General features: G+C 44.5%; 1 protein-coding gene across 1 annotated transcript in view; it reads left to right on the top strand.

The window, feature by feature from the left end:
* Window positions 1-12103, top strand: part of LOC141128437 (putative helicase MOV-10) — a 142421-nt gene that overhangs the window by 35471 nt on the left and 94847 nt on the right. Inside the window, exon 2 of the mRNA XM_073615723.1 lies at window positions 10733-10826. Within this exon, the coding sequence (XP_073471824.1) occupies window positions 10733-10826 (94 nt within the window). The remainder of the gene's footprint in view (window positions 1-10732; window positions 10827-12103) is intronic.

Raw genomic sequence — 12103 nt, 5'->3', positions numbered from 1 at the left:
AGATTCTGGACATCTTGTTTCAATAGTGAAAAGTCCATACGGATAGAAGCTATTTGAGTGGAGAGGGAGGCCTTGCAATCCTGAATAGCCAGCATAATAGTAGATAGTGTAGGTTCAGCAGGGGGAGAATCCACAGTCTGACTAAATTCAGCAGACTGCTGTGATTCTAGTATCTGCAGGGGTTCTGTAGGTGTGCGGAATATAGCAGGAATTGATGCACTCACCCCTGTTACAGAGTCCTGGATGGCTGAGGAGGAGGGCTGCAGCGTGTCTGAGTGCCCTGCATGTGTCTCGGCGCCATTTTGCCTCCGGAACTGCGCCAGTTGTTCCGCTGTATGTGAGGGCCGCGGCGGCCCGTATTTCACCATGTCAGCCAGTCTGGTGGGTGCCCACAGCCGTGGGGAAGAGAATAATGCCTTCCACGAGGATCTAGGACCAAGGATAGCTGTAGGATGGCCGTTGAGAGCCGGAGCTGTGTGTCTATGCGACTGCTCTCTTCACCATCCGGCCACACCCCCTTTTTTTTTTCTATTTTTCGGGTCTGTCGGGCGGTCTGATTTTTTTAGTGATTTTTATCTATGTTGCCGGGACCCAGCAATAACTTACATCCGCAAGCAATTTTAAATGAAATTTTTTCCTTTAGAAATGTAATTTTGCTGCGGAACAGTAAAACACATGAGACAGATGCGCGGCTTTACAGGCAGACTAAGGGGACCCCCCAGGCACGAAATTTAAAGGAATATTTAATTTTTATTGTTTCAGTTTAAGCATTATTAAAATCACTGCTCTTAAAACAGTCGTTTTAAAAACTTTTTTTGCATTGATTCATGTCCCCTGGGGCAGTACCCGGGTCCCCATACACTTTTTATGGCAATAACTTGCATAGTGTCAGAGTGTTCCCCATCAGAGTCCCACTTGTATCAGAGTGTCCCCCATAAGAGTCCCCCTTGCATCAGTGTCCCCCATCAGAGTCGAACTTGCATCAGTGTCCCCCATCAGAGTCGAACTTGTATCAGAGTGTCCCGCATCAGAGTCCCCCTTGCATCAGAGAGTGTGCCTTGCATCAGAGAGTCCCCCATCAGAGTGTCCCCCCTTGCATCAGAGAGTCCCCCATAAGAGTGTCCCCTTGCATCAGAGTGTCCCCCTTGCATCAAAGAGCCCCCCTTGCATCAGAGTGTCCCCCCCTTGCATCAGAGAGTCCCCCTCGCATCAGAGTGTCCCCATCAGAGCGTCTCCACTTGCATCAGAGAGCCCCCTTGCATCAGAGTTTCCCCCTTGCATCAGAGAGTCCCCCATCAGAGAGTCCTCCTCGCATTAGAGTGGCCGCCCTTGCATCAGAGTGTCCCCCTTGCATCAGAAAGCCCCCCTTGCATCAGAGAGCCCCCCTTGCATCAGAGAGTCCCCCATCAGAGTGCCCCCCGCCTTGCATCAGAGAGCCCCCCTTGCATCAGAATGTCCCCACTTGCGTCAGAATGTCCCCCCACAGAGTGTCCCCCCTTGCATCAGAGTGCCCCCCCTTGCATCAGAGTGTCCCCCATTGCATCAGAGAACCCCCCTTGCATCAGAGAATCCCCAGAGTGCCCCCCGCCTTGCATCAGAGAGCCCCCCTTGCATCAGAATGTCCCCCCTTGCATCAGAATGTCCCCCGACAGAGTGTCCCCCCTTGCATCAGAGAGCCCCCCATCAGAGTGTCCCCCTTGCATCAGAGAGTCACCCTTGCATCAGAGTGTCCCCCCTTGCATCAGAGAGTCCCCCATCAGAGTGTCCCCCTTGCATCAGAGTGTCCCCCCATTGCATCAGAGAGCCCCCCTTGCATCAGAGTGTCCCCCCTTGCATCAAAGAGTCCCCAATCAGAGTGTCCCCCTTGCATCAGAGTGTCCCCCATTGCATCAGAGAGCCCCCCTTGCATCAGAGTGTCCCCCCTTGCATCAGAGTGTCCCCCATTGCATCAGAGAGCCCCCCTCTCCTCCCCCTCCCACGTGTACTCACCGACAGCTCTTCAGAATGAAGGCAGCTTCTCCTTCCTCTCTCCAGTCATGTGATAAGTGACAAGTGATAAGGGGAGAGAGGAAGAAAAGTCTGTCTATCTTCCCCTGCAGGCTGGAGGGAGCAGAAAGCCTAATCCTCACTCCAGCAAGTGTCGGTAGCTGCTCCTTGGTGACAGGAGTGAAATCATGATCACTCACTGTCAGTGAGGAGCGGCTCCAGGACTGCGCCTGACTGGCCCACTGAGCCATCGGCCCAGTAGTCTGGATGGCCAGTACATGTCTGGGTTGTTGGGTGGTGGTGCAGGTTTGTAGGGGTTAAAAGCGACAGTGAGGAAGCAACATAACAACTCCTGACCACACGTCAAACACCCTCTACATAGCGATCTACCACGGGTCACTCTTCAGAGGGCAACACAAATTTCAATGGCCTGGCATAATGCAAAACATTGTTGGCTTCTTCTGTTTGCAGAGGTGAGGATGTTGCATTAGCACAAATTGGAATTTTTTTTGCTCTTGTAGCGCAGGGGGGCCCAAAATCAAGGGTATTTTTTACAAAAATTTTGCAGTTCAATTCTGAACCTGTTAGTAAATATCCTGTTGAACCCTGGGAGTCAGTGTGTTTAAAATCCCAGCATGCATTGTGAGCAGTTGCCAGTAAGTACTGGGAGTTTGCTAAGCTTGTATGTGCTGCTCTTTGATTTAAGGAGGAGCAGCAGTGGTGGATAAACTCTGCATCATGGAGACAGTAAGGTGCATGGCTCAAATTTGATATATATGTTTTCCCTTTCTGTTTGGTCAAAGTAAGCTGTGTTTTTTACTTTTGGCTTTTTAAGGTCTGTTTGTGACCTAAAACAAGCATGCTGCCATTCTAACCTGAACTACTGTCCTGTATATGAAATCCAGGTCAGGGTGTCGCTAGGCAGTGAAGTCAGGAAGATGGCTCCATGTCTTCACTTTTTAAACACCGTGACCGCTTCCATGTTTTATTTTCATAGGTGCACTTTAATTACCCTGATCTAGAGCAGACATACTTATCACTCACTTCTATGTCAATATGTTTTTTTTGTTTTTAAATTGAATTATTTAATAAACATTTTTAATTGTTATAGTTACATTATCCTTAATCTGTTGTATTCCTACAGAAATGTATCCAGTCAAATGTATTAATACAAAAATAAATAAACAAGATGGCTGTCCAAGGAAATTTGCAGTTGAGCCTAATAGATAATAAAGCCTTAGGATTTCCTTTTACATCAACATACAAATGGCAGGTTGGAAAGGATATATGAGCAAAATGGTCTAGTACACAGTCCATGTTCATAGGACATTGAATTGTGTTGCACTGATGTAGATTTAGGCTTTCATTCCAATGACATGGGGCCTTTTGGATGAGTGATAGGAGTGCAATGCTAAATCGCCACAGGTGCTAGATACTTGTGTGAAAGCAGCCATAGTGAAATATTTTTGTGTAGCTACTGGAAGTGTGAAGTTGACATTCAGTGGCATAAAATCTTATACAGTTTGGGCTACGTTCACATCCATGAATGTCCTGTTGGTGCTTTTTTTAAGGCCCATTTTCTGGGGCGTGCCTTGTAGTGTGTAGCATTGACTTGTAGTGTGTCTCTACAAACGCACTGCAAAATGCATAGATATGAGCTTAGACTTGGACCAGTATTTCTCAACCAGGGTTCCATGGAACCTTAGGGTTTCTTCATGGGTTGCAAGGGGTTCCTTGAGCAACAAGCAATTTCTGCCTCAGATAAGTTTCTACTGACACCATTGTTCTTTTTTGCTATCTGTAAGGGGGTGGTTCTTCCCAGTGACCACATGTGTAAGGAGCATTCTTCCCACTGACTGACTATCATGAGTTGTAGATATAGTAACTTTTAGTAGGGTTCACTGAGACCAAAAGGCGTGTGTTTTTTTTTTTTTTTTTTTCCCCCAAGGGTTCCTCTGTGTTGAAAAGCTTGAGAAAGGCTGCCTTAGACCTTGTGTCTTTGCTTAATTGTGGTAGTCCTGACTAAAAGGGCGATTTCATACTGCCCCAGTGTAGTCCCAGTTCACTTTGGGCAAAGTGCAGCTAACCTGCAGGTTTCATGTGGGTTAGCTGCACTTTCCCATAGACTTCTAAAAATATGCAGCATGTAGGAGGTTTGGTGCGCTTTCTGAAACCACACAAACACAACAGGACCTCATAAAAGTCTATGGGAAAGTGCAACTAACCTGCACGAAAACCACAACTTGGCTGCACTTTAGCAAAAGCGCAGTGGGGCAGTAACTCCCAAACATGTTAAATAACTCTCCATCCTGCACCATTCTTGTCACTAAGGTTGATTTGGCCCCACTAACCATTCATTAGACAATCAAACAAATGTTCCAAAAGTTAACATTTTCAAATGAAATTTTACTGATGCACAGCCAGCTTTAGAGTGCAGCCCTGGAATATGGAGAAGGTGAGTATTGCTTGAAAAACTTTTTTTTTTTTTTTTTTTTTTATGGATTGAAGGTGGGGGGCAACATTTTAAAGAATGAAAGTGGATATGCACTTTTAGCAAAGATAAGGATGATGGTACCTGAACTGTACTTTTTATTTTTTGGCTCTATTCACTGGACATCAAAGTTGCATGATAAGTCATTTTCCAATGGCAACCATTCATATATGTGCGACTTAAAGTTGCAGCAACTTTTGCACTACTTTTGGTTCAACTTTCATGCAACTTGAGGGGCTTAAACTTTAATGTTAACACTCAAAAGTTGCCTGAAAGCTGTATCTGAATGTAATACAAGGCAACAGTTGTCCATTATCACTGGCCAAAGTCGTATCCAAGTCGCACTCATCCAAAGTTGCGTCAAAGTTGCATTCCAAAGTCGGCACAACTTAGGAGTCGCACGAGTGTGAATGGAGCCCTTCTGGTTTTAACCCTGTGACTGCCAATCTACTGTATCACATACAGTACATTATAGCTTTAAAAGTATCCAGTGATGTATGGGATAAAATATATAATCATTACATCTACCAAAATCTTTGTCATTTTACCTGATTGATACAATTTTAATTGATTATTTAGGTAGACTTTCATCAAAATAGTTTTTGTTAAAGTGTTGATCAAGCTGATATCAGTCTCAGTGTGACCACTTTTCATAGGGCTAAGTGGAACAAGTATTTGTTCACCTTTGGGAACATGTTACATGTTCTACCTGTTTTTAGGGTGGAGCATGTACAGTAACGTTCCCAATGCTGCAGCCGCTACCCACTCTCTCTTTGACAGCAGTACGGGGAGAAGTTCCCTATACTAGCTGTCGCTTTTTGAAAACCGTGTGCCCCCCCCCCCCCCCCCCCCACATGGCCGCATCATTCATACATTCATACAGAGAGCTCTGTGTTTTAATGAACTACAAGTCTTAACATCCTTTGTGGCTGTTGACTTGGTACTAAACGAACTACCACGGTGCTTGCTGTTGAGAGGCTGTGGTAGTTCATTGAGTCTTGCTGTCAGTGTGAAACTGCCTGGCAGGTATGATGTACGGGGCAGACAGCTTACACTTGCAGTCTGAGGCTGGGTTCACACTAGTGCGAATTGGATGAGAGTTTATAACCAGCACATAGACTAGCAAGGCAGCAGCTCCTTATTAACTTCTCACCTTCTGGTCAAGTGATTACTCTGCAGCATTCCTAAGGTAACAACAAGGTTACCAGGACATGATTTCGACCGGACTGTGGCAGCTGGGGGTCGGGGGGAAGGAACACAGCTAGCTAATGCTTATCCTGCAGCAGTAATCCTTATGCTCAAGACCTATATCAATCTGCCGGGGCATGTAATTGCCAGGAACCACAGCACAAGGGTTACTCCACGTGTGCCTGAAAATCATCAAATCATCCCGGCAGGGTAATCCTTGTGCTGCGGTTCCTGGCAATTACATGCCCTGATGGGTTTAAATAGACAAGGGGACCGGGACTTTAATTTAATTGTCGGCAGCTGCTGCACAACTATTACTCCGCTGCTGCCCAATAAGGATTAACTAGTTCTGTTCCTTCCTTCCCTGACCCCCAGCTGCCACAGACCGATCTGATTCCTGTGTCCGGGATTCAGGCAGACTGAAAACATAGTTGCCAACAGTCCCGATTTTTCCTGGGACAATCCCGATTGGAGGCTGTCCCGAATCGGGATTTCCGTCAGGAAAATCGGGAATGTTGTTTGTTTTTTTTTTTTTTTTTTTTTTTTTTTAAATTTTTGGAGCAGCTGGCTCCAGCAACATGGCCGCCGCCGCTCGATCTTCCCCCTAGTGTTCAGTGGAGAGCGCAAGGGGGCTCGATCCGTGCAGCTAATGAATCGGCTTCTTTAGCTGCACGGATCGGCCCCTCCGCTCTCCACTGAACACACAGCGCCGGTGTCTTCCTGAAAAGTTCCCCAGCTCGGCTATTTCCGCCGGCTCGTACTGCGCAAGCGCTGCGCCTGCGCAGTACAGGAGGGTCCTTACTTGCTGAGGGGAACTTTCTTGGCAGAACACCGGCCGCTCCTGGACGTGTGGTGGGGGGTGTTATGGGAGGGGAGGGTCTGCACTAATAGAGGGGGGGTCTATACTGACTCTGCCGGGGGGCACCTGATGGGAGGACGGACTCTGCCGGGGGGCACCTGATGGGAGGACGGACTCTGCCGGGGGGCACCTGATGGGAGGACGGACTCTGCCAGTGGCAGGTGACACGCTCAGGGATGTAATTATATGTTATTGGTAGTTGCAATCTGATGTGGAGGAGTTATCTGTAACACATTTTGCTTTTTCTAATTTGTTTAATTTTTGATAACTAATAAAGATTTGTATTCAATAACATTAGTGGGTCCTTGTTGAAGAACTGCTTTGCAGAATTTTTCTCTGCTCTCCTTTTACGTAATGTTTGTTTAAGTTCAGAGGACAATCACCCCATGTCCGGTGATACATTTGCCGTTCATTACTGGGGTTGATGAAACATACAGGTGTTTTAATTTGAGTGGGCAGCAGGCAAGCCCTATTGAAACTCATATTCACCTTTAGCCAAGAAGGCTAGGTCTTTGGTCATCTTTTCTTCTTTTATGTGACACGCTCAGGGATCCCGCTGATTCGGCATTATGTTGAGTTGAATGATTTAATTTTATATTACAATGTAATAACAGAAATAATGCGCTTCAATCATCCTGACACCATAACAGTCATGGTGCCGGGATGATTGAAGCGTTAACACCAGGTGTTTGGAGTATCTTTATCTGCTGATTTGTTAAACTTTCTAGAATACACATATTTCTATTGTGTAGGATCTGGGGCTGCTGTCCCGTCCTTTCCCTCGCCGTCCTTTCCCTCGCCGTCCTTTCCCTCTTGAGCCATGCCCACTTAAGCCACGCCCACAATTTCCCCGCGGCGCTTTGTATTGCCTACAAACGGATGCCCCACCCCCTACCTACAGCCAAAAAAGTGTCCCACATTTTTTTTGCAATGTTGGCAACTATGTGAAAACCGGACACATGATTCAAAACCTAGACTGTCCGAGTGAATCCCGGACAGGTGGCAACCCTATGATTCTTACCAGTCAACATTATGCTGGACACATGACTGAGCTCTTCCAGGGGAACACGAAAATGGGAAATAACGGAAGTATTTTCTTCCATGTAGTTCTATTAGGAAGAACATTACATTATACAAACCTTAAAGTAATCCTACCACCAAGTGGCAGAGCTACTAATTGCAGTATAATATAGAAGTTTGTTGCACTCTTGTTAAGAATGTTTGTTGCACTCATTCTGTACGTCAGCATGTAAACTCCCCCATTCAGCAAATATTTCTCATATAAGTCTCATCTTTGTTTGAAGTTCATCAAACATTTGGCTTTAGTAGTGGTTTGTCATAGCATTCCACTCTTTGCTGGGGTTGACGTAGACCTCTGCAGAGAACTGACATTGGAGCTCCAATTTCTGGAGGTGTAGCGGTTGCAGTATAAAGAATTTCCCCTTTTGCCTGTCCGTACTGTTCATGGTTAGGCACACATGGCATTTTCTCTGTTGCTTTTCTAGTTGTGGTTTTGGAGAGAGAGCAGGCTGTCGTTATTTCTCCCTCTTAGTATGTTGTTGGCATACAAAAAGAATATTTCTGCCACCTTTACAATGTCTCCTTTCACATACGCATGTCACCGCAGCAAAACCAGGCAGCTGTGGCACGTTTTTAACCTGTCAAAACTCGGCGATGGCCCTATACAGATTTTCTTTGATGCGTGGCAAAAAAAATTATGGCATGTCCCATTTGGCAGGTGAAGCTGCATGCCATTGCACTATATAGAAGTGAATAAGACTGTGCCACAACCATGTTTAGCTTTAACAGTGACGCTTGACTTTTCATTAAATTATTATAGCAACAAAGGACAGTGCCTTTAAGTGTAGCAGCAAGAGGTTTCGGAGCATGCTCAGTGATTCCTTGATGGTTTGACAAAGAAGCGACTGAGCATGCCCTGAAATGCATTACCGCCCCTTCCTGTGTGACGTCACTTCATGCTTGCACTCCACGCTGGTACCGGAAGTTCCCAGGTGGCCATCTTTTCAGCCTTTTGGATTCCTATGCTGCTGGATGGCTCTGAGGATTGGGGACCCTTGCTGCTGCTGTGGGCTGAGGATGCAGACTGACCGATTTATTCAGATGCAGTCTTTTCACACATCAACTTTTGTGAGTGTTCTTAATCTTGTTTTGTGTATAATAAACCCCTTGCTGCTACACTTAATGGCTCTTTCCTTCTTCTTTGTTTAGTTTTAGAGATCTCCTCTCTCAAAAGCTTCCCAAGTACCTGGCTGCTCCACCTTTTAGCTGATGGGACATTCCCATATGGTTTCCCTTCAGTGCACCCTACTACAATGATTTTATCAAATTATATATAGACCAGTGGTGGCCCGTCCACTACTCCATCATAATAATGAAGAAAACAAACACTGGCCACTTTAAGTGTGTGCAGGGCGCCAGACACACAGCCGCTATGGGAAGCATCACATGTTTGCAATCAAGAAACTCTATTGGCTTCCTTTAGAAAGTCCTCGGGGCACTAAAGCTCTGTGCCCTGAACATTCCCTCTATAGCATTGTTCCCTGCTGTGGTGTGTGATTGGTGGGTCCTGTGCCTTCACTTCTGGTTTCTCTGACTCATCCCGGCCGTCCAAAGGTGGATGACAGGCGACTGTCTGTGATAGGGGCATCTGGTGTAAAGGAGGACCCTTATGGGGGGGCATCTGGTGTAAAGGAGGACCCTGATGGGGGGGGGGGGGGGGCGCGCATCTGGTGTAAAGGAGGACCCTGATGGGGGGGGGGGGGAGCATCTGGTGTAAAGGAGGACCCTGATGGGGGGGGGGGGCGCATCTTATGTTAAGTGGTTTTATTTTACTTGAAATGTGGATGTGATTGGCCTACTGTGACGGGCGCAGTAATGATACATAATCTCCTGATAAATGGCTATTTACAGTCCTGCATTACTAACGGTTTAGTTTTTCAGCTTGCTCAATTTTGAGCACCAGCCACCACTGATAGACCCACTTTTACTGGCTGATATAAATTGGCCAGTAATACGTTGTGGCTGTCCTTATTCTTTCTGTAGTAAACAGTCTTGCCACTGTACAATTTCTTTCCAGCTCTCATTTAGATTTAAGAGACTGCAGATGTTACAGCAGTTTAAAGTTGTCAGTGAGCAGGGTGTTTTTAATGAGGGAGATTTGGTGAAATGTAAGAGTACAGGCAGGTGTTTTACTACCTGAACAGAGACTGCAGATGCCACAGCAGTGTAAAATAGGTGAGCAATAGGATAATATTAAATAGCAAGGCTATGACCAAATTTACTGTAGAAAAAGGACACAAGCTGCGGCATTACTATAATTAATACACTGTAGAGGCTACAGCAATGTAAATTTAAGCAGCAACAGGACCGCTTTATTCAGGGAAAATAGGTCCTAACTAGTGTGTGCCTTACTTTTTTCTTTTATCTATGGTGACAAGGAGGTGCACTTAATGAGACTGATTATAATGTGGTTTAGGCGCACACTGTTCTTAAACTTTGTTTGCTATGCATGGCACAGCAAATAAAAGTGAGTGTTGACCTCAGATCTAGCACAAAACAAAAGACAAAAAGTCCCCAATAACAACAAAGTTTACTGCCCAAAGATCTAGCAATCAGTAAATAAAGTACAGTTTCCTAACTGACCCAAATCTCTTGCTAGAAAGTCTTGTCAGCTTTCCCTCCAATGTGATTGTACACAGCGGGAGCCTGTCAGCAATTCACGGCCAAGACCTGCTGAACAGAGCCCAGTGTTGACAATCTAAAAAAACTTTGAGCTAAGTAAAAACAGAACAATTTACACATAATCCACATAGTTAGGCACACACTTAACACCTTGATCGTACTAGATGTTAACCCCCTCCCAGCCAGTGCCAGTGTATTATAATATGATCACAGTATTAATGTAACAGGTGATGTCAGTTCCCCCCAACATCATTTAGTGTCAGATTAAGCGCCGCACTATCGCAGTCCCATTTTATAAGTCACTGATCACCGCACCGCCATTAGTAGTATGAAAAAAAAAATTATAAAAATTCAGGTGTGTGTATATACACAATAGAGGATTTTGTTTCCCAAGTGATGGGGGAAAATGGGCATGCACTTCCTTCTGCTATTTCTAGTTTTGATCATTTTAATGTCTTTCCTATGAAAGCAAAAAAAAATACTTTATTTTTTTGTTTTTGTTTTAGGCATAATGATTTAACAAACTTTTCCTCAACAATCTATGGACTCAAAATGATCGGGAAAGCTGTGAAAAATGGTAACAAAATTCAACTGTTCAAGGTAGGTGCTCTTCTGTTTTCCAGCTGTATTTTGTTAACTTTTACTAATTACTTTACCAGTAATTTAGTAGCTTTGATTTGTTGCAGAACCTCTTCAGCTGTTCAATGTAATGAGAATGCCTAGTTCATCATTAACTTACAAAACAACTTCTGTTGTCAGTGTACAGTGAAAATAACAGGACTAAGTGCCCATTCACACCAGTTGCGAGGTGGGATTTACTGCCCTTTTGTTAGATGGGCACGAATGCCTTTATTGTTAATGGCACCCGAGATGCATCTAGGAAATGAGCTCCTGCGGTGCAGCTGCCAAACCGCAGAGTACTATACAGTTTAGTAAAGTGAGACTTGAAAAGTCGCACCCACTGTACGCTTTGTGTATTCCACGCATTTCCGTGCGGGTTTGCATCCCACTGAAATAGGCTGTCAAGAATGTGCAAAAAACACTCGCAAACCAGTGTGGTCCAGCCCTTAGTTCACGGACAATATAATGCTATAGTAAGTTACAAAATTATCCATAGAAATTAAGAACAGTTAATTGCATTTTAGACTTTGGTTTGCCACTGAAGCACTCTCATTGGTCTGGAAAACCGCTAATAAAAAAATGTAAAACTAGTTTCAGTAAGGCACACACACACAGCGCTGATCTACTGCCTCTTTCACCCACCTCTTATCTACCTGCTTAAAGCAGAACTTAACCACCTTCAGCCCCGGAAGGATTTACCCCCTTAATGTTTAGGCAATTTTTTTGCAATATGGCACTGCATTACTTTAACTGACAATTGCGCGGATGTGCGACAATGTACCCAAATAAAATTTTTTTTTTTTTTTTCACTATAAACAAAGACCAACAATTTTGAAAAAAAAAAAAAAAATTTCTTTACTTTACTTACATATCCAAAAAAAATATGAAAAAACAAATTTCTTCATCAAATTTGTATTCTTCTACATATTTTTGGTAAAAAAAAAAGCATATATTATTTGGTTTGCTCAAAAGTTAGAGTCTACAAATTATGGGATAGATTTATGGATTTTTTAATTATTTTTACTGGTAATGTTGGCAATCAGCAATTTTTAGCGGGACTGTGACATTGTGGCGGATAAATCTGACCCTAAGTGATGCTTTTTTTGGGGGACCAGTGGCACAGATACAGTGATCAGTGCATTTTTTTTTTTTTTTGCACTGATCACTGTATAAATGACAATGGCAGGGAAGGGGTTAACATCAGGGGCAAACAAAGGGTTAAATGTGTTCCCTGTTTGTGCTTTCTTACTGTGTTG

Source organism: Aquarana catesbeiana, linkage group LG02 (assembly GCF_042186555.1).
Source record: "Aquarana catesbeiana isolate 2022-GZ linkage group LG02, ASM4218655v1, whole genome shotgun sequence".
In the NCBI taxonomy this organism is placed as follows: domain Eukaryota; kingdom Metazoa; phylum Chordata; class Amphibia; order Anura; family Ranidae; genus Aquarana; species Aquarana catesbeiana.
Note: the sequence above shows the minus strand (reverse complement) of the source record. Positions and strands in the feature narration are given on the sequence as shown.